Consider the following 24,070-nt stretch of genomic DNA (forward strand, 5'->3'; position numbering starts at 1 on the left):
GAGCTTCCCATCTGAAATAGCACCGCAGTACTTTTCGCTGGGTTGATGTTTATGCGCCATTTTCGGAACCACTGTCCTAGGGCTAGGGCTGCGCTCTGAAGCTTTTTCGCGATTAGGGACTTGTTTCTACTCGAATAGTAAACAGTCGTGTCGTCGGCGAATAAAGCTAACTGGGTCGGCGGCGACCGGGGAATATCGTTGACGAATAAGCTAAATAGGAGGGGTGAGAGGACAAAGCCTTGCGGGAATCCAGCTGTGAGAGGTCGCGGGGAGGAGCGGGTTCCCTCGACTCGATATCGAAAAGAGCGGTTCGACAAGAAGTCCCGTATGATGAGCACGAGACTGTCCGGCACGCCCATGCTGAATAGTTTGAAAATCAAACCGTTGTGCCAGACTTTGTCGAACGCTTTTGCGACGTCGAAGAAGAGAGCTCCTGTTTATAACGGTTTTGGTCGAATAACCCCCACAAGAATGTGCTCCGTGAGGCGGTGCACCTATTGAACGCATGAATGATTTGTACGGAATCTGAATTGTTCATCGAAGAGAATGCCCTTGGATGAGACGAAGTCTCTGAGGCGTTTGTAGAGCAGACGCTCATACAATTTGCCTAGAGATATGAGGAGGCTAATCGGGCGGTAGCTCGTCGGATGATTTTTTGGTTTACCGGGTTTATGTATGCCGATAACGTCTGCTTCTTACCACACCGCGGGAAAGATACAGTTTGCCATAGTGGCATTGAAAATAGATGCCAACATCACGATGAGTTGGACGCGTAAAGTTTATTAACGCGGTTAGATATACCGTCGGAACCGGGAGCCTTGCGAGGACATAGGTCTTTGATCAAGTCTTAAACTTCCATCGGGGTGACGGGTGGTAACGCACCCGAGGGTGGCAAGGAGGCTCTGCGTTCTACTTCACTGTCTACTAATTCTACATGAACAGGGTCCACGGATTGAGTGCTGGGCGTGCACTGGGTTTGCAACGCGAACTAGATCAACCCAAGCCCTGAATCTAAGTAGGCGGACATTTGGACGGAGGTATATAGACTATTCGTGTAACTTAAGAGTTATCTCACCGACCGTTTTAGTTTGTAGGAGTAACAATCACATCCCCAATAGATAATCTATTCAGTTCGTTATCGCATTTACATACATTTTCAGTTCTATACCGCATACCGCATTGCCTTTTGATCAATAAAAAAAATACTATTATAATATTTACATACCTGTACCATAAATTCTTTTTTTAAACATAATGTCGGCCACAGACATTCGCGCAAATATTCTTACATTGTACGAATGTTTGCGCGCATGTGAAGGGCCGTCAAAAATTCATTCGCAAACCTAGCGGCTGTGCAAATGGGTTCGGTACTCAATTTGCGAACCCGTTTGCGCTTCCTCCCACACTTGTTTACGAATGTCTCACGAATTTCTCCTCCTTTTTAATTCGTCAATAGAACATTGAAGAGAAAAAGAGTTTTGAATTCTTAAACGAACTATGAAAATGGCGATACATCCATTACCTTCGCAATCGTCGGCGCAACTGGGCAAGCGAATGTGTGGGAGACTACGCGAAGGTTCGAGGTTCGCGCGCTTTGATGTCTGTTAAAAAACCGACACAGCTTGGAAAACCACGAATGCAGCGAAAACTGCATAATCATTTGCAAATGTCGTTCTACACTTGCGGGTTTGCGTATTCGTGCGCATGTGAGTGACCGGTGTAAAAGTTGGCTTCATAAGATACCATTCATAGCCAATGTCGAGATTATAAAAATCTTCAATTATAAAATACATAAAAAAAAAATGAAAAATGGTATGAAGCAAATTGAGTTGAATTTGATTTATGTGAGACTATAATCGATTGGTATGAACTGAAATGAAACGAGATGTGATGAGATGAAATAAAGTCTCAATAAAATGGTGGTTGTTTACTGTGTAGGGACACAGTTTGTTATGTAAACAAAATTGTTCGTAGTCATAACATGCGGCTGCGCCCGCAAGCTCCGTTGCTTTTTACTTTTTAAGTTCAGTCGCGAATAAACTCTCCAAATAACCAGTTATGTTATTTAATTATTTCATTTCCGATAACGCCCTGAACCATTATTGACCAGTATCAAAATAACTCCTAAAACTGAAACATATTAGGTGTACTATCTATGATTGAGACTTCAGTGGATTAAGTCAGCGTCGGAACGGTACTTCGCGACAGAAACGGTACTTCATTCGTCTATGCGCCATGATAATGGCCTTATCGTTGCCACCGTTGAATACTCCCCAAATCCTGCCCACGCAGGAGCCAGCCATCGTCGACGCCCTAAACACATCCTTATGGATCCATCAGAAGTAATAACTCTTGCATTAACCGCCTTCAGCTCTAGCACTAAGAGCAAGCTTATGGACTCTGGTAACCGTATTTATCGAACTCGGCAGAGTTCAACGTGCAACCTAATCCATACATCAGCCCGTTGAGTTTGGTCGCGGTAGTAGATGCATTCGCGAAGCTGCTGCCCTTGAGCTGTTAAATCTGACGAACGCACTCGGGCAGCTGTTAGCAAATCCCACCCCTCCTGGCTGAGCCTTTGTTCGCCTCCCCTGTCCTGGTAAACTGGAAAGGCCTCCTTCCTTCATAAAAAAACAACTTTAGTGAATTTTTTGCAGGAACCTGAATAGCTACGTCCAGCCCCTTTATATATTTTTTCCAATTTTGTGAAGTTCCACAGATTCTAAGCGGTTAATTAGTCACCATTATTACACGTTCAAACCTGCAGAAACACCAAATTACTCAACAAAATATAACAATTCACAGAACTTCGCTGCTCGTGTTCCCGCAAAAAGTGCGTATCGTAGATTTTTTGTTTGATTCGTACTCCCGGCCGCGTGTAGCTGGAATAGCTCCTTATGTTATCAGCGAATAGGTAGAAAACGAGAACCGAAAAAAATTATTCGTCCATCAGACAAGTCAAGTTTCTTGTGAGTCAATTAAAATCTGAAAGAACATGACAAGCTATGATTTTGTTCCATTATCCCGCATTTGCGCACTTTCATAGATGCTAAATGGTAAACAATTTAAGCTATTTTATTACACCATGAACTAGAAACACTACGGTACCTACATAGACGATTAACTCATTCTGCTTGTCGCGCTCCCGTCAAAAGTTAAAACCATAGACTACATGTCAATAAATAAGAATCAACAGCATAGATAATACTCTTTATCAAGTATCAACAAATTGAATGGATTTCGGAATGCCAAGTGCCAACTAACCAACCAAACAGCAAAGCGCAAACTACAATTTTAAAGTTTTATAAAAAATACAATGGTTGAAATAATATTAAACTTTTCTCAATTTCATTAATAAAAAAATGCTTAAAATCTGTAAAACTTATGCGAATATAAATGTAAGATACAATATTAATAAATAAATAATAATATAAGAAAGTTAAAAAAATTAATGAATCATGTCGGAAAGAAAAGGCACAAAAGCTCTGGAGTTGTGGTGTAAGCGTTTAATTAAAGATTGTCCGGATATACACATAGAAAATATGACAACATCTTGGAGAAATGGAATGGCATTTTGTGCTTTAGTTCATCATTTTAGGCCAGATTTGATGTAAGTAAACAACTAAATGCTTTAAAAGAAACTAATTAAACCAAATTTCTCATGTATTCTGCTTTCTCTAAATCCAGTGATATGTCGAAATTAAAACCTGAAAATATTTATGAAAACAATCAACTAGCATTTAACATAGCTGAAAAATACCTTGGAATACCTGCATTATTGGACCCTGAAGACATGGTAGATAATGACGTTCCGGACAGATTATCAATTTTGACTTATTTATCCCAATTCTACCAACGCCTCAGTCATACAGGTAAATGCTCGAAAAGAAATTCATTTATTCAATATTGAGTACATTAAACAAATACAGGAGGAAATATTTGTCATTCCCAGTTAGTTACACTACATTAGTTACATAGAATCATTTATTCTATACTTAAACTATATTTATATTTAAATTAATCCAATAATAAAATATTATTTAAACAAATACTTTACTCAATATTACATTTTTCCTTCTTGATTTTACTAAAACACTTCTTACTTTCAGTGAACACTAAGGTGTCAGAAAATGAATCGAAAGCTTTACCTACAAAAACAACAGAACCACCTGTAAGTTTAATAAAAGTAAACCAGCCCTTCTGAACACAGCTATTTGTGAATGTTTGCTTCTTTACTTTTTTCTGCACTTTGTATTTCTACTCTTTAATTTTTTGTTAATACTTCTTTCTAGACACCAGTAAGATTTGGCAAGACCGGTCTTGATAAATGCACTTCATGTGGCTTACCTGTTTATTTAGCTCAACGTCTGATGGTAGCCCATAAACTCTACCACAGAAGATGTTTCCGTTGTTCAAAATGCTCAGGACACCTGAATCCTAAGAGTTATGAAACAGTTGAAGGATCTGATTTTACCTGTGATAGTTGTAAAAATGATAAAACTCTATCTAAACTTTTGAACAACAACAATGATCAAAATCTAATGGGCATGTTGGCATTCACTGATGTTTTAGATGAGCCAAAACCAAAAGATAATTTGTGTGAAGATAAAATTAGTTTCAGGGAAAACAAACGACCACAGTCTGTTCTGGGTGAGTTATTGATGAAATATTGTATTAATAATTAGGGTGTAGTAGGATGGCTGAAAATCTAATTGCCAATCTGACGTAAAGTAAACTGAATAACTACTGTCCTCTATGGAGTTGTTCTTTTTACATCTAAAAATATCTGGCCTCCTTTTACATTGGATAATATCAAGCCATCTCAAAAGGTCAGACGCTGCTTATGATTACAATTCAGGATGTGGTATATGAGGAGGGAAATGCTGTAAAGATGTCTATGACTGTATGTTTAACAGTCAAGTACTAACATTGCATTTGGTGTAAATATTCACAATTCATTGCCATAATAAAATGGAAATATATTTTCCTAGTAGTCCAAGTTTTGACCTCTCTGCTAAAATTACTTTCTGTTTACGAAAAATTTCCAATCTCTACCAAAACAGAAAAGAAATCAACAGTAACATGCTTCTTTTCTATCTCTGAGCATCCACATATTTACAAATTTTAACATTACATAAACTAATAATAATCAAGATCTAGATCAAACAGAAATACAAGCAAAATTTCATGAGACATAAAATAACTTACAACTTTAGAATAATAACAGGATTGTTAACATTTATTTTAAACTCACTTTGCAGAAAGGGGACACTAGCGTTACTTCCTTATCATAGAACTTTATTAATTGATATAAATTATTCTTAAGAAATATAAAGTTACATTTTATTTTAATGATTCAATCAAATTAAATCAATGAGTAACCCCTGCCTTAAAAGATGTAGTGAAAAAACGTGTTGTCTTGAAATACCACTTCGAGCATCCCACTCCCTAATAGGCGCGCAAACACCTCCGCCGTTAACCCCATCACTCTCTTTGGCCAGCCCACACCGCGGACCTCGAAAGTCAAATACCTAGGCGTCAACCTCGACAGAGGGATGACATTCCGTCCCCATATCAAAACGTTACGCGACCGTGCCGCCTACATATTAGGACGTCTGTACCCTATGCTTTGCAAACGAAGCAAACTGTCCCTCCGTAATAAGGTAACTCTCTACAAAACTTGCATACTCCCCGACATGACGTATGCAAGCATAGTGTTCGCTCACCCGGTCCGTACCAACTTGAAGCTCCTTCAGATTATTCAATCCCAATTCTGCAAGATAGCCGTCGGAGCACCATGGTCCCTGAGGAACGTGGATCTCCACGATGACCTAGAGCTCGACTCTGTCAATAAGTATCTACAGTCGGCATCGCTGCGCCACTTTGAAAAGGCGGCACGACATGAGAACCCTCTTGTCGTGGCCGCTGGAAACTACATACTTGATCCTGTAGACCGAATGGTCGACAGGATCGAGTATCGTCGTCGACTTCGCCCAAAGCACGTCATTACGGATCCTCCTGATCCATTAACAGTGCTTTTAGGCACCACAAGCACCGGTCACTGTCCTCGTCGAACCCGTCGCTTGCGACGAAGAGCTCGACGAGCGAATTAACTCATAGACACAGAGTTTCTCGCCGGATCCTCTCAGTGGGTCGCGTTTCCGATCCGGTGGTAGATTCTGCGAAGCACTGCTCTTGCTAGGGTCAGTGTTAGCAACACTCCGGTTTGAGCCCCGTGAGCTCACCTACACACGTTAGGGTGAAGCTGAAATATCCTCTCAAGGCTAACAGCATAGGTTAAAAAAAATAAAAAACATTGTCTTGAAAAACTAAATAATTATAAAAAAGTTGAATAATTTATTAGAAAACGGAAACTTGACAATATAAGTTTGTCCCTAAGAAATTCTGGTACGCCAAAATAGTAAAAAGAAGATGTCACTACCGGGCGATTACTTGCAAATAAAAAAAATACTTGAAAATATTTTGGTATTACTTTTAAACGTATGTGTAATGTATGTATTTTCCGTGTGTTGAATTCTTGCTCTTTCCTGTATATTTCTAAGTTTTTCTGGATTGCTTTTTGTTTTGTATTTACTGTGAAAAACGTAAGAATATCTTTTCCATTTAATTTGACAGTACTCAAAATGATAAATAATACTCATGGAGTTTCAAGAATCAACAATTAAATTGAAGAACGCAGAAATTATTAAATTGCATACAACTATTATTATAATGAAAATTTTATGTGTTTACAGACAAAATAAGTATGTTCGAAAAAAATATAGAAAAAGATGTCCCCATAGATAACAGGATGAATAATATTTTAAAAGAAAATTCCACTCAGATAAATATAGAAGTAAAAACTGAAATACTGAATGAGCATGACCCAAAAACTGTTCTTGATAGAACAGAGAGTAGTAATAAACCAATTAATAATTTACCAGACGTAGTATACAAAAGTAATGTTAAAAAATTCAATTTCTTACAAACACAACTTTCTGACGGTAGCTGCAATGAATCAACTGTTGAAGAGAAAACTTTACCTAAATCTGAACACAAGTTGCAAGAAGATGTGAGTATTGATGTAAAAAGTTTCAACAAAGATGTTGTCCTAGAAAACAGTGAACCATTAATAGTCAATGATTATAACAATATAACGGACGATAGCAGACTAGCGAACAGTGTTAACGTTACACTAAGTAGCACTGAACCGATTTCTGAAGAGCCTATCGTATTAGAACCAGAAATCAAAATAAATGTACCGCCGCGACGTAAAAAGCAAATGGGTCAAGATTTTAAAAAGATATCAAAACCAAAAGGCGCACCAACTGTTACACCTCAAGAGAACGAAGAGTATCCTGATCATTTGAACCCATTTTCGGATGATGATGATGAGGTAAATACAAATATTCCATTCAAAAATCAAAGTATCTTTATTTATAGGGTTTACAGTGCCTGTGTCCTAAATACACTTTACAATGACCCAACTTATGTCCTCTAAAACTATTATACGTTTAACATTATCAAAAGATATTTGTTTTTTTAGAAGTAATTTATAAAATATATGTGATTTCTCATTTTTTCTCAAGTAATTTGTGTTTTGAAATGAACTCTGTAATGCAGAATAGAAATAAACATACTACTAATACACGAAATATTCTAATATTTGCTAAATGTTGTATAGGTTCAGGTCTCCCAAAATCCTTCCAAGACAGTGAGCACTAATCCTTTCGGCAGCAGCGACGATGAAAACGAGGAACTACCACCAATACCACCGATTTCAAAGCAACCTGAAACACTACCAGTGTAAGCACAGTCTTTTATCATCATATTTTCTAGAACACATTAATTACAAGCCCAAATTGTTGAGACTTATCTTCGCGTTCTTAAAAACAATGCGAAACTTATATCCGTGAACAAAGTCTTTACTTTGAAAACTTGTTATAATTCATCAAATAAAAAAGAAAAGTGAATAAAAAAAACATTGAAAAAAAACTACATTAAATAAAACTACAAACTTTGAAAACTTTAAAAACGTTTCAAATTAGGAAATAAATAAATTCCCATCAACAAATAAAAATAAATTTGTCATTAAAATTAATTTTACTGATGATAAGCATACACTCCTCTGCTTGTTTTTCATGCGAAGCAGACGTGCGTTCCGTTTTAACAGTTCTGTGTGCTTGGTGCGAGTTTTTTAACGTTCTCGATAGCGTAAAGATTAACTCAAAATTTTATGCAGTTAGAGCAGCGCCCCTAGCGGCAAACGTTCCACCTCTATACAATTTTGAATTAACTTTTACGCTATCGAGAACGTTAAAATACTCGCACTCAGCAAACGGAGAACCTTTACACATTACAAGTGTGACTTCGACCTCATGTCTCAAGATGGGTAGCATCAGTCGCTTTACTTCAGACGGGCCTTGAACACTTTCGCCCAACTATGCAAATATGTACTTTAGTACAATTATCTATATATATAAAAATGAACTGCTGTTCGTTAGTCTCGCTAAAACTCGAGAACGACTGGACCGATTTGGCTAATTTTGGTCTTGAATTATTTGTGGAAATCCAGAGAAGGTTTAAATATATATGAAATTGCTCGGAATTAAATAAAAATAACAATTTTGTTTTTCCTTTGATGTGTCTCCCGTCGGACGGGTTCCTTTTGTTTGTTTTATGTTTATTTTATACAAAAGCTTAGGTCTTTTATTTATAGATTGAGGCACTACGAAGTCTGCCGGGTCAGCTAGTAATTAATAATTTATTAAATGTCAAAATTGATACATGTCTTCAGAACCCAAAACCGACCGTATTATTCGCATTATACAATGACGCTGTCATGGTGCAACAGGATATGACTTCTTGTCCGTTTCACCATAACGTTTTCAGAGACACCAGGAAAAACAAATTGTTGTTCACTAATCGGCACTAACTGTCATTTGTTATTCAACTTGGATTGTGTAGACAAGGCAGTGTGTGACGCGAAAAACACGCTATCATTTTTTTGCCTACCTTAATTTTATTGTATGTCTATCTCAATACATAAATAATTTCTCGTTAGTTGCATTTCATTATGGATGACCAACTTCAATTTCCCCCCATAATTTATTGAAATAATTGAACGAATACTGTATCAAAAGAATATTAAAAGATATTTTTTTTATATATGTATATACGGTTAACCTGATATACTCCTGATCAGGAAACTGGTTGGAAGAGGCCTCAGCAGCCTTGAGATCTAAATAATCTCAAAAAGGTCTGGTGCAGAAGGCAACGGGAAACCACTGCACTAAATTCCCTAGTAGTTAGCTTCATGGAAAAGTCAAATATAAATTAAAAGAAATATAAAATTTAAATCTCAAACATTTTTGAACGGTCAGGAACGGTGAACTCTCCGTGTGAATTTACTAACATTAATTTTACAGAAAACGTCTCATAGCCGTCAATCCATTTTGGTCCGACGGAGAAGAACCTTCCACAGACGATGAAATTGACGACTTAAGGTAATCTATACTTCTATACTAATATTGTAAAAAGGAAAGATTTGTTTGTTTGTTTGTACAGGGTGGCCCATAAGTCCTTTGATATGAAAAAAAATTTATTAAAATAAAACTAATTACATTATGAATTAAATTTTTATTTACATAAAAAGCTTAAAAAGCGGGAATTATTTTTTGAAAATAACATCTCCTAAATGTAATCCGTTGCGATCACGGCACTCTTGCAAACGACGTCTAAAATTGTCGATGACTGCGCGGCACGTCACTGCTGAAATGCTTGTCATTTCTCTGCGGATGTTTTCTTTTAGAGCCTCAATTGACCGCGGGTTTGTATCGTATACTTTAGCCTTAAGGTAGCCCCACAAAAAAAAATCCATCGGGGTCAGATCTGGACTACGTGGAGGCCAGGAAATGTCTCCTCTCTTAGAGATAACTTTGCCAGGAAAAAGTTGACGGATAACGGGCATAGCAGTGTTAGAGGTGTGAGAAGTGGCCCCATCCTGTTGAAACCACGTCCTGGCATTAAAGCCTGAAAAGTTTTGCAATTCTGGTATGAAAAACTCTTCGATCATAGCCACATATCGCTCCGACGTAACAGTAACTGCGCGCCCTCTGCCATCCTCAAAGAAGTAAGGCCCTAGGATACCATGGGCTGACATAGCGGCCCAAACAGTCACTTTCGGACTATGTAAGGGCTTCTGATGCTTAAGTTTTGGATTGATGGGGCTCCAATAGCGGCAATTTTGTTTACTAACATGCCCGTTAAGATGGAAATGAGCCTCGTCAGAGAACATTATGTTATTGAAGGAAGTAAACCGATTCAACATTTCATTCGCATAATTTTGTCTTTGAATACCGTCAGTTTCCTTTAATTCTTGAACCAACTGAATTTTGTAAGGGTGCATATGTAAATCTTTCTTCAAAATCCGTTGTAACGATGTCCTGGATACGTTTAATGCTCTGGCGCGCTTACGAGTTGACTGTGTCGGATTTTCGCGAATAGACTGTGTCACTGTGTCTATGTTTTGTTCCGTACGTGACGTCCTTGGGCGACCCAACCGCGGTTTATCTAACGTCGAGCCGGTCTCCTCGAACTTAGCAACCCAGTTCTTAATCGTTTGAAGAGTTGGAGTGTCGTCAAAGTTGTGTAAACCTTTGTGTTCTCGAAATTTACGCCGCACAACGGTTGCCGAATTGTCGTTTTTATAAAACTCGCGCACACAAAACGCACGGTCCGCTCCGGTAAAACGCTCCATCGCGACTAAATTCCCAGAAACCGAAGTTACTCCCCCCGCTTCCCCTGCACCGCTCACGCGCGCCCTGTTCGTTTTATTCAAATTTTACTTTTCAAAGGACTTATGGGCCACCCTGTATTATATGAATAGGCTCCGAAACTACTGAACCCATTTGAAAAATTCTTTCACTGTTTGGAAGCTACACTATTTCCGAGTGACATAGGCTATAATATTTTTTTGAAAAAAGTTAGGGATCCTTACTAAAACTCCAATAATGTAACCCAAGCTGTAAAAAAATTACCTAAAATATTCTTTACATCGCGTACCCTGCGAAAACTATTGATGATAGAATAAAATAATGTACTACGACTTTGTAGAACACATTATTATTTACAAAAAGTGTCGCGACAGCATATGTCTAACTATTATAGTTATGCCGCAATAAGTGTACTTTTATCTAAAAGAAATAAAACAACGTCAAATATCGTTGAAATTTTTGTTAAAGAAAAATTTGTGTTATAAACTCAATATATTATTCTTAGCTCTTGAATCTACTGCAATAGTGAAAATCATTTTTTGGAATTCATTTTACTGGTGGTAGGACCTCTTGAGAGTCCGCGCGGGTAGGTACCACCACCCTGCTTATTTCTGCCGTGAAGCAGTAATGCGTTTCGGTTTGAAGGGTGGGGCAGCCGTTGTAACTATACCTGAGACCTTAGAACTAATGTCTCAAGGTGGGTGGCGCATTTACGTTGTAGATGTCTATGGGCTCCAGTAACCACTTAACACCAGGTGGGATGTGAACTCGTGCACCCATCTAAGCAATAAAAAAAAAACAAAATTACATTAAACAGCTCAAAGATGTACAACTCTTCTATGGCGACGAGCACGCCGAACCTGCCGTCGAGCGCGCCTCGACGTAAGAAACAGAAGGCCCCTCCGCCCCCTGTGGTACTGGTTTCAGAGCCGCAACAGCCGGGCACGTCAATGGAAGATGTTGCCAGCCTATCATCGCACAGTTCTTACAATTCTACTGCTAACTCGAGTCACGTAAGTATTGCCAGCCCAATAAACCTGTCGAAAAATCTTAAATTATTATCATTTAAATAAATAAAGAACATAAAGAAAAAAAGTGTTTTGGCAGTTTTAAAAATCACTGGTAGCGTTTATTTATAGCATTCAAAATAATCTTTATTGAAATGCACATCTTAAACTAGAATTTGAATTGAGAGTTTCTTATGAGCACTCAAATGTATTATATTATTAAACTAAACAAAAATGTTTTTCACTGTCCTTTATTTATTGCCCGTTTTGATTTATTAAATACAACATTCTTATGTACAGCTATGTAAAAATTACGTAATTGTTCGTTTTGTTCTGCGTTTTCGCATCGTTTAGCCGACTCGGGTGAAGCTTTGTGCAGTTGTGGTTTGCACTTTAATCTCCTTTAGTACTTACTACTAACTATAATAAATGTTCACCTATGAGTGTTAAAAAATGTTTGCACAAGTCACGATGAGGGAGGTAATTTTTGTTTTTTTTTGTTTATTACTTAGATGGGTGGTCGAGCTCACAACCCACCTGGTATTAAGTGGTTGCTGGAGCCCATAGACATCTACAATGTAAATGCGCCACCCACCTTGAGATATAAGTGCTAAGGTCTCAGTATAGTTACAACGGCTGCCCCACCCTTCGAACCGAAACGCATTACTGCTTCAAGGCAGAAATAGGCGGGGTGTTGGTACCTACCCGTGTGGACTCATAAGAGGTCCTACCACCAGTGAAAGAAGTTCGTTCATTAAGTCACAGTTTTCTTATCTTCGACTTACAGATGTACGGAAAAAGCACTCCAGTGCAGCTAAGGAAGAACATAACGGCACCAACTCCTCCTGACAGCATATCAACGCTGTCCGAATGTGCGGGCTCTCTTGAAAAAGGCGTCGATACATCCGGTCTCGGAAGTAACAACTCTAGTTTAGGTATTAATTTACCTTGTGTATATTTTTTTTTAATATTAATAGGTGTTACAGGCTCTTTACATCCGTGTTACGTCTACAAAAAAATATTACGCTTATGAATTTGTTTAATAAAAATTAACTTAAGTCACTCAGTTCTGGCGAAAAATAATAATAATATCATAACGTCCCTTAGCCTCATAGCAAGAACAGCATAACAAGAAGCAAAAACTAATAACTCTGCCAAACTGAATGTTGTATGTTGCTGAATGAATAGGGGACCAAACTTACTTATAAAAACTAATCGTGAATATTATCTCGTACAGTTGGGCGACGAACTAAGGGCCCAGCGCCGGGCCTCCCGCTGCCGGAACGACGCGAAGTGAAACTTCAGATGTCCCCAGAAGAGTTGCAAGTGCAGCTCGATCTCCTGGAAACGCAGCAGCTCGGGCTGGAGCGGCAGGGGGTACTCATCGAGAAGATGATACGGGATAAGTGTGAGGGTACACAGTACAAATGCACATATTCATATTTCCTGATTGCACGGGTCTCTTGAGGTTGTTGTGCACACGCGGAGCTTCTCGACGGGCGGCCGAGAGTGACACGACATCTCGCCGCTTGTATTCGAAAATCTCTCCCTGTATAAATATGCACCTATACTATCTTTTCTTTGGAAAGCTATGGTTTACTTAAATTTTTTTCAATTACCTCAAACTTTAATATAATCTTCTTCAATATTTAATATCTTTGTTACTTGTAAATTCTTCAAAATATAACCTAAACTGAATTCCCGATTGATTTAAATTTTGTAAATTTCATTAAAATGTTCGATTTTGTTAATTATTTAAATATTTTCAACAAAGTATTTAATATAAACTCAAAGTAATATATTTTTTGACAGGCGACGAGCCATCCTCTGTGCCGCAAGAAGAGGTCGAAGATCTTGTGATACAACTCTGCGAACTTGTCAACGAGAAGAACGATCTGTTCAGGAAACAAACGGAACTTATGTATATGTACGTTAAAAACCTTTATCTGTTTGTACTTATGTGTGATATCAGTCTTTTATAGTAGGCAGTATTGCCAGTATCAATCGGCGACAGTCAACAAGTTCCATTAGGTAAACTGCATTTCCGTCTGCTAAATAAGGCTATTTAAAAATATATGTATACCAGGTATGTTGGAAATAATTGTGGTGGAACTATTGATTTCGATAACACTTGAGGAATGAAAAATGCATCTCGAAAATGTCCTTAGTGCGATTCAGATCTTTATAAAATATCTTTTTATTCTTAATACAATAATTAATTATTATAATTACAAAAAAATTCAACAAAATAGCATAATTTATTAATAATGATTGAACGAACAAAAGAACAGATACATTTGTATACTATAAACTTAATTTTATAAATATATATTTCTACTATTATTATTTTCCAGCCGTCGACAACAACGTCTAGAACAGGAGCAAGCAGATATCGAGCACGAGATTAGAATAATCCAATCGCGTCCAGCGGTCAACCGTATTGACGCGGATAAGGTAATTCAGTTACTGGAGTTAATTCAGCGCTAGTTTATTTTTTATTAAATAGAAGGTTGATCCAGGCCATCCGTCATTAAGTGGTTAAAGGAACCAACAATCACAATGCGAATGCTGCCAACTCTTGAGACATGAGATCGAATGACCTTTGGAATCGGAACACAAGACCCCTTCGTCGCGCAAATACACTTGCTTCGGTGTGAAATTAATGCTATTATTATTAATAACACACAGTAAATGTTGCTTAAATCGGTTAACATTTTTTTAAACATAGTTTTTAAAAGTCAATATACCAAAATTGTTTTTTTTTCTTCAAGTATTGGTATAAAATAACAGCTAAATAAACAGGCGCGGGAAGAGGAGCTGGTCACGCGGCTCGTGGAGATAGTACGTCTGCGCGACGAGCTGGTGCAGCAGCTGGACGCGGAGCGGCGCCGCGAGCAGCAGGAGGACCTCGCCATCGCAGCGTCCATCGCCAGTAAACGAGGTAACCCCCACCCCCTCCCTCCCTCCAACCTGACACTCGTGCGATAGCCTCGTGAACCCGCACCAGCTAGTATCGTAATCTGTTTGAATTCGGAACGTCAACAGTGTCAACGAGCGACGTCCGCTATGAGGACTTTTTGGCGGGAACGCGACGTGTGAAGTTGTGCGATTTGTTTTATTTTTTCTATTTAATGTTTCTTCAGGTTTAAATGTGTAATAACGGTGGTTTATTAACTGTTTAGTATCTGTGAAAGTGCACAATGTGCAAAAATGAAACAAAGCCGTTGGACGTAACTTCTCGGGATCCTCCAAAAAGTCCCCTGAAAAGATCTCAGTAAATGACCACCATTTTACTGAGATTATATTTCATCCCATATTTATTTTTTATTTTATTGCTTAGACGTGTGGACGAGCTCACAGCCCACCTGGTGTTAAGTGGTTACTGGAGCCCATAGAAATCTATTACGTAAATGCGCCACACACCTTGAGATATAAGTTCTAAGGTCTCAGTATAGTCACAACGGCTGCCCCACCCTTCAAACTGAAACGCATTACTGCTTCACGGCAGAAATAAGCGGGGCGGTGGTACCTACCCGTGCGGACTCACAAGAGGTTCTACCACCAGTAATTACGAAAATTATAAATTCATCTTATCTCATTTCATCTCATCTCATTTAATTTCATCCCAGTTGATTAATGTCTCAAATTCTTCATTTCATTTCACTCCATATTATCATTTTTCATAAAAATATCCCATATCATCTCATCTCATTTCAATTCATTTCATTTCATGCCATGCCATGTTTCATATTAATCAGCTTCAATTCATTTCATAATATCATATTTCATAAAAAAATATATAAAAGATTAGCCTGTATGGTGTGATATCTTTGCCTTTCCATTTGGAAAAATAAAACTACTACGTCCGCTGTGACACTTTTCCCTTTTCAATTCCAGCCACACATCGATTTCATATTTCATATATTCTCTTTCATTTGTCACCTATGGACTAATAAAGATATCAAACTAATAAATACAGTCCACTCACATTCACCACAACGCAACATAGTCATACACATTTCAACGCACTTTCATTAGCATGAGCTGTATCTATCTCTCTATGTAAAGGAATATTTTATACTAATTCTCACTAACTGAAACTCGATTCTTACGGATCGTTTGGAACCTGTGGGTCTGCAGAGGGACATCGCCTCTCTCTGTATTTTATACCGCATGCTCCATGGGGAGGAATTGTTTGAGATGATCCCATCATCTCGTTTTGTACCATCGCACCGCCCTCCACCGGAGTAGAGTTCATCCGTACTACGTGGAGCCACTGCGTTTATCCACAGTGCGTTTCCGGAGATATTTTTTTGCCACGTACCATCCAGCTTTTAAATGAGCTCGCCTCCACGGTGTTTCCCGCGCGCTATGACGTATTCTTCTTCAAACGATGACTGTGGAGAGTACTTAACGGCAGACAGAGGCTTGGCTCTGCCCCTGGCATTGCTGAAGTCCATTGGCAACGGTGACCACTCACCATCAGGTGGGCCGTATGCTCGGCTGCCTATAAGGGCAATAAAAAGGAAAAAAACTTCATACCGTCCGAATAGCTTGAAAAAATTGCATACGTATCAAGGACCGACGACAATACAATGCAATACAATACATGACAATAATTTTATTACTTCGGTCTATTATTCTGAACAGGATATCAAATATATTTTTTTTTTTTTAACTATTTATATTGTAGAAAAGTGTCAATAAGGCTGAAAAACATAGTTTGAAATGCTATGTGCATCAGTATAATGCAAACAACTTTAGGACCTTTTTTTAATGGCTATAGATGTCATTTTACAATGGAGTGATAATGGATCATAAAAAACTAATCAGAATGTGACTAGATAAAACTAATACAGGTGAATCCAGTAAGCTATTTATAATTCAAGCCGGACATCTACTTTAAAACTTGTCTAAGTACTTTACTTTAGACACATCTATGTATGCGGTGCCCTAACAAATATTAAATATACAATTGACACTCAAACACTCCAACATTGGGTCTCCATTTGGGTAGGGCTTCCAATCTTTCAACATCAAATGAATCCTAAATTTGTAATTACACTTGATTTGAAGATAGGTTATAGCAATAAACAAAGTAACGTTACTTTTACTCAGTACGTACGTAACAGTAAAGTTACTGTTACTCCTGTTAAAATTCTTTATGTTGTATATTTCCAGCTCAGAGACAAAGCGAATCAAACAGTTCTTCAATCAAATCAGTTGAGGTTGCAGCTCCGAAGAAGAACAAAGTAAAGGATAAAATGAAAAAACAATTCAAAAAAGCAAAACACACATTAATTTCAAAGAAAAAGGACGATTCGCCTGAACACAAAGAAGAAAAAGAACGTAAGAAATCTAAATAAATAGCAGTTACGCGGATATTGATTGATATTAACTTTTTTTTTGCTTTGAAAGGTACTGAAAGTACTTGCAAGTAAGACTGAATCATTCCACTAAATATTTTTTATTATTGATAAAATGAAAAGTCAATTAGATCTTTAATATGCATGGCTCTAGTACTCCATTCAATGTAAAAAACAAACTCAGCAAACTACTTTTTTCATTACCACTATACATTATGTTTTTTTTTTAAATACTGCTTGTGTGACTGAGGAAGGGAGATCGACACATTCATGCTTATATCACTTAAGCACAAAAATGGAGTATAGATGATTTGACATATATTTAGGATAAATCAATATCGTTTTCGTGCCAGCGTTAGTATATAGTAAAATACATAAAATAATACATAAATTCATTTATCCGTAACACACCAGATATAATACAAAAGCTACATATAATGAGTCTTATTATATTAGTGACCAAATAGTAATGTTGTTTGACAATCTTTTGTTTTGTGTTAATATATATTTTATATCATGTGTAAATTAACGTAATTTTTTTAATTCTTATTTTGTGTAGAACAAAAAAATGAATACCGTTATACTAATACGTATAAATTTACTTACTTTTGTACTTAACTAACATAGTATTAATAACATGTTCACAATAATTCCAGTATTATTTGTACAATAACAGTAGTATGTTGTAATACTTATTATTTCTCATTGATTAAGTGAATTAATTCAAGTCGAATTTCAAAAGACATTTAACTAACACCATAATATATATTTATAGTACCTAATCTTATAATTGCAATAATTTTAAATGGTTCCCAGAAGCTCGCAATTGTTATTGAACTTTAAAACGCATCGGTCTAATGCGCGTATTCTGATAGTCGCGTTACTTAATGTAAACAACTAAACACAAGCAACGGCCTTACCTCGACCTAACTTTGTGTTAACGGTTTACTAAAAAAGATAGATATTTACAGTGGTGGATTTACACTAGTAGTCTAGTCAACAAGTTCAAAAACGTGTTAAATAGACATAAAGCTCCTAAAAATATGTACGATAGCTCATTGGATGCGGAATGATGTCTACAAAAATGTTTTTTAAGGGCTTATTAGCACATAAAAAATTGCGATTGTTATAAACAAAATAAGATTTAAAAAAAAAGGAATTTGGTTTTTCCTTAATTATTTCTAAAATAATGATATTTAAGGAATTTTGAAAAAAGATCCTGAAAGAGGAGGAAATTTCCAATAAAAAAGTCCCAACTTCCGGAATTCTATCTCTATTATTTATAAAAAAAAATTAACGCTGAAAATAGCGCTCCGCGAGGTCGTTACGGCATAGGCGCGCCGTCTAAAATGCCGGTATATCACCTAAAATATTTTTTTTATAGTATTAAATAACAATTTAAAAATTTGAATAAATTATGGTGTAATCTAAACACTTGAACGAAAAAAACCTCGATGAAAAAAAAATTTTACATCGATTTTTCAGAAATTTACACCATTGTTAATTAACTAACTTTTTTCCAATCTCTGTTTTTACAAATTACGGTATAAAAGTTTCAATAATTCATCTATAAATTTTTCCCTTCGTGGAGCTCTTATCATTAAAGTACTTAATAAAGTAATGCAAAAAAATTTTTTTAATCTTTATTATTTTGATAATTATATTTTTTTTTAATTAACAAAAAAATAAATTTCTAAAATTTTTTATGACAAATAGTTTTTTTGCGTAATATCTTAATATTGCTGTTTTTGCATCTACCATAGGTATTAATTAACATTTAAAAAAAAAAATTTACGCTATTTGTTAAGAAATTGTTTATAAACAAATACACTATTTTGGGATTTTTTTAAAATTTTTTTTTACCGTCTTATTGTATAGGTGAAATAAAGATTTAAAAAAAAAAAATTCTTAAATAAATGTTTTAATTGTTTAAAATCGTTTTTTTCATATTTCAATTATTTAAATAATTAGTTAAGAAATTATTTTTTCTTAAAAATCATCATTGACTCTTTTCAGCGGATTAACAAAGAAATACATTTTTTTATAAATAATTTCATTGTTTATTAACTTAACAATTTGTTATAAAAAATTAATATTAATCGTTATATTTTTTTTCGAAGACTACAAAAAATTACAAAAACAACCATACATAACAAAATATAGAAAAAAAAAAATTGTATTTTTTACAGCATTTTTAGATATTATATGATAATGAAATTACAGCCGTTACATAATTTGTCAAGCTATAAATTGTTATAACTTTTAAACTATAAGAGATACGGTAAAGGACACTCAGGTCATTTTTATAAAGGATTTATTTATCTTTAAAATAAATTCAAAATCGATCCTGTAACTATTGTTTATCAGTTATAAGCATTTGTTTATAAAAATTTAAGATTTTTTTGATATTTTTTGAAATTTCATAGCTTATAATTTGATGAATAATATAGATACAGCTACGGACCCAAAAACTTTTTTGTTCTATGATAAAATATCTTTCTAATTACATATAAATCATAGAAATATATAATTTTGTTTAAATAATATACTAGTTTTAATTTATACTTACCTCATTTACATTCTGCTATCGATCAGTTTTCATTTATTTATCAAATGCTTATAACAACTGATAAACAATAGTTACAGGACCGATTTTGAATTTATTTTAAAGATAAATAAATCCTTTATAAAAATGACCTGAGTGTCCTTTACCGTATCTCTTATAGTTTAAAAGTTATAACAATTTATAACTTGACAAATTATGTAACGGCTGTAATTTCATTATCATTTAATATCTAAAAATGTGTAAAAATTACATTATTTTTTTTCTATATTTTGTTATGTATGTTTGTTTTTGTAATTTTTTGTAGTCTTCGAAAAAAAATATAACGATTAATATTATTTTTTTATAACAAATTGTTAAGTTAATAAACAATGAAATTATTTATAAAAAAATGTATTTCTTTGTTAATCCGCTGAAAAGAGTCAATGATGATTTTTAGGGAAAATTAATTTCTTAACTAATTATTTAAACAATTGAAATATGAAAAAAACGATTTTAAACAATTAAAACATTTATTTAAGAATTTTTTTTTTTTTAAATCTTTATTTCACCTATACAATAAGACGGTAAAAAAAATTTTTAAAAAAATGCCAAAATAGTGTATCTGTTTATAAACAATTTCTTAACAAATAGCGTAAATTTTTTTTTTTAATGTTAATTAATACCTATGGTAGATGCAAAAACAGCAATATTAAGATATTACGAAAAAAAACTATTTTTCATAACATTTTTTAGAAATTTAATTTTTTGTAAATTAAAAAAAATTATAATTATCAAAATAATAAAGATTAAAAAAATTTTTTTGCTTAACTTTATTAAGTACTTAAATGATAAGAGCTCCACGAAGGGAAAAATTTATAGATGAATTATTGTAACTTTTATACCGTAATTTATAAAAACAGAGATTGGAAAAAAGTTAGTTAATTAACAATGGTGTAATTTTTTTTAAAATCGATATAAAATTTTTTTTTCACCGAGGTTTTTTTCGTTCAAGTGTTTAGATTACACCATAATTTATTCAAATTTTTAAATTGTTATTTAATACTATAAAAAAAATATTTTAGGTGATATACCGGCTTTTTAGACGGCGCGCCTATGCCGTAACGACCTCGCGGAGCGCTATTTTCAGCGTTAATTTTTTTTTATAAATAATAGAGATAGAATTCCGGGAGTTGGGACTTTTTTATTGGAAATTTCCTCCTCTTTCAGGATCTTTTTTCAAAATTCCTTAAATATCATTATTTTAGAAATAATTAAGGAAAAACCAAATTCCTTTTTTTTTAAATCTTATTTTGTTTATAACAATCGCAATTTTTTATGTGCTAATAAGCCCTTAAAAAACATTTTTGTAGACATCATTCCGCATCCAATGAGCTATCGTACATATTTTTAGGAGCTTTATGTCTATTTAACACGTTTTTGAACTTGTTGACTAGACTATAGGGGCAATCGAGGCAAGTGCCCGGGGCGGCAAATTTTTTAGGGCGGCAAAATTTTGAAATTAAGTATTTTTTTAGTCTTATCAAGATTGCTCAATATAATTGATTAATTCTATTAATTATTATAATCATTTTCTGTTTACTGATAATTCAGCAAATTCAATTCATCCATTATTTGTGAATTATAACTTGGCACTTTTGGTAAAAATTAATAATCATAATGATTTAATCAATTTATTTCCTTGGACATTTAAAATAATTATCGATTTTTCCATTTTCTGGAATTAAAGAAATTTAATTAGTTCTTTTTTTTATGTAATATAATATCATTATGTGTCGTCACCCCTTAGTGTAAAATTTATCATTGTTCGAAAAAAAAACAAATAGTTATTTATGTTTTTGGAATATATAACATATGTTAAAGTTTCTACAATAAATTAGTTATTTTAATTTTGAAAAAAATATATAAACTATAAGTTTAGGTAGAATTCCAGTATTGGGGCGGATTTTTTTCCGGTGCCCAGGAGCGGCATTAAGTCTAATAATAGATATTTAATATATAAGCCGTCGCTGTCCCTGCGACGTAAAGTTAAAGTTTCAATTGGATTGTAGTATTGTAAAAGTCGAAATTCCCTTAAACACGCTCCGAAGTATCTCATTAAAAAAAAGTTTTGCAGAAGATACTGTACTCCATTTAATTGCGACCGTGCCTTCAAAGGTAATCAGTGCATACATCAGCGAAAGAACTGCTCGCACTTGAGATTAAATAAAAACAAAGATTTAACTTCAAAGCATTATATGTTGAAATGATATCACATCTTTTAATATGTATATTTCTCATCAATGTCCCATGTATCCTTTAAATTCACTTAACAATTAATTTTGATAAATTAATACAAAATAACCAATTGATATTAATAAGAAACACTCAGTTGTATGAAATTCGTTACAAGATTCGTGTAGTCTATACGTTGTTTTAAGTAGTTTATTATGACTGAAATATACAGGTAATTTAACTCATATACTGACAAGATAAACTCTAGATATCAGCTTCGAGATTTCATTTATTATCACATAAACAGCTAAAAATTTCCAATAAAATTATATAATTTATTTCAACAAACAAGCAGTTCATTTATAGAAATACGAAAATTTGTCGACATTTCTGCAATATTTTAATAGTGCAATTTTATATTTCTGTATTTGTTAAACGAATCAGATTGTTGTATGTAGAAACTTTAAAAATACAGTTCGCGACAACGTTTGTAAGACAGCCCGAGGGCTGTGAGTAGCCACTCTATTTATTGTTTTATTGTTTTTGTTTGTAATCTTACAGTAGAAGGGAAAAAAACAACATATCAAATATGAAACGTTAATCTGGAAAAATAGGCAATACTCGGTAGAACTTAGTTATCTATTATTGCTGTGCAGACTCAATAAATGACTTACTTAAACTGTGAACTGCATTATTAAAATTATATTATAAATTATTTACTTGTTATTAAATTTAAAAATATATTTTTATACTAGTCTTCTCATAATAGTATGTAGATGTCCTTACCATTTATTGCCTAAAACAAAAGATATCTTCGCAGGCCACAAAATTAAACAATGGACCTTATTTAGGCGAATATTCTCGAAATTCACTTTTAGAATAATTTTCTATAATATCACTTTGTTTGTACTCTACTTTAACAGATGTCAATTAATTCACAGCCTACATTAAAGTGTCAACATACAACCCAAAAAAAAATCTGATGTTTAAAATGCAATAATAGGCTAATTAATGCCTATGAATAGATAGACAATTAATTTTAACTAACACGAGAAAGATTTTATTAAGGAAACAGAATCCTTTTTATTAATGTGTTGGTACTGTGTGCTTTAATGCGAGCTTTTTAACTGCGCAAAAGTTAACTCCAATTTGTATGGACTTGGAACAGCTTCCCTTCGTTTGCTAGGGGACTTAGCCGCACTAAGCACACTGATGTAGGTACCGTTTAGATCCGCGAATATAGGAATTGGGTCGCATTTTTGTAATCCGCGTATAGTGAAAACGCGAATGAAGGAAGCGGGAATAAGAATCTTTTACTGTACTATACTAGGTATATAAGCACCACTAAATTTCAGTAATTTTGTCGCGGTAGTCAACTGGTCTATACCAGTTGACTACCGCGAACCATTTGACTACTAGTTGAAATCCTGGACATCATTTATCGTTGAATTCCAGGATCCGTGGGTCCAAACTATACTCGCCTAAACATCTTTTTCGTGTTAATCGTAAGTTTCTGTATAAAAAAATGTACCTACCACCACCATCTACCATCCATACCACCACCATTATCATATATTATATTATTATTGTTAGAAAACTGCTAAATTTATAACGTTGTTATACAGCTTGATTGTTAAAAATACAGTTAAGTTACTAGGGTAATCGCCTCTAGTTTTTAATTGTATTTGCATAATTTTTATTATTTAGACAAATGTTTCTCAGCATAATATGATTCCGTATTATAATTCTACTTTTAAACGTAAATATATAACGTACGTATTTTTATGATTTTTAGTACTAAAATTGTAACAGTGTAAATTCAAAGAAACTACAAATAATATACCAACATATGATTTATTCATTTATTTTAAAATTATTCGTTCAATTAACATCAACAAATTTACACACTAACATTATTATACTCGCAGATTCAAGACACCAGTTAGGTACGTAGGTAATCTAAGTGCACAAAAGGCACAAAAATAAACTTCGTTATCTACCTATTTTGTTTATTTCATTTATTAATCCCACATTTCAACTTATCCACTATTACAAACATCAATTTTTTTACTACTCATGAACAAAGGAGAATGATTAGAAAAATAGAATTTCGTCCAAAGGTCGACCACTATACAAACCCATGTA

General features: G+C 34.5%; 1 protein-coding gene across 4 annotated transcripts; it reads left to right on the forward strand.

The window, feature by feature from the left end:
* The first annotated feature begins 3,215 nt into the window (after positions 1 to 3,215).
* Positions 3,216 to 23,928, forward strand: LOC101742557 (MICAL-like protein 1). 4 transcript variants are annotated; one of them, XR_009974017.1, is made up of 15 exons: positions 3,216 to 3,610; positions 3,688 to 3,872; positions 4,110 to 4,171; positions 4,293 to 4,650; positions 6,756 to 7,396; positions 7,685 to 7,806; positions 9,429 to 9,506; positions 11,593 to 11,788; positions 12,570 to 12,717; positions 13,020 to 13,196; positions 13,595 to 13,709; positions 14,137 to 14,236; positions 14,585 to 14,723; positions 16,964 to 18,135; positions 21,155 to 23,928. XR_009974017.1 is itself a non-coding variant. In XM_062670558.1 (14 exons), exons 1-14 carry the CDS (start codon positions 3,459 to 3,461, stop codon positions 17,146 to 17,148), a joined length of 2,652 nt encoding a protein of 883 aa, XP_062526542.1. In that variant the 5' UTR covers positions 3,216 to 3,458; the 3' UTR covers positions 17,149 to 17,839. The 4 variants fall into 4 exon arrangements, 3 of the variants coding, with proteins under 3 accessions (XP_062526542.1, XP_037869195.1, XP_062526543.1); XM_062670558.1 differs by lacking the exon at positions 21,155 to 23,928 and having other exon boundaries at positions 13,020 to 13,190; positions 16,964 to 17,839; XM_038013267.2 differs by lacking the exon at positions 21,155 to 23,928 and having other exon boundaries at positions 7,691 to 7,806; positions 16,964 to 17,839.
* The last annotated feature ends 142 nt before the right edge of the window (positions 23,929 to 24,070 follow it).

This window comes from Bombyx mori, chromosome 10, assembly GCF_030269925.1.
Source record: "Bombyx mori chromosome 10, ASM3026992v2".
NCBI lineage: Eukaryota > Metazoa > Arthropoda > Insecta > Lepidoptera > Bombycidae > Bombyx > Bombyx mori.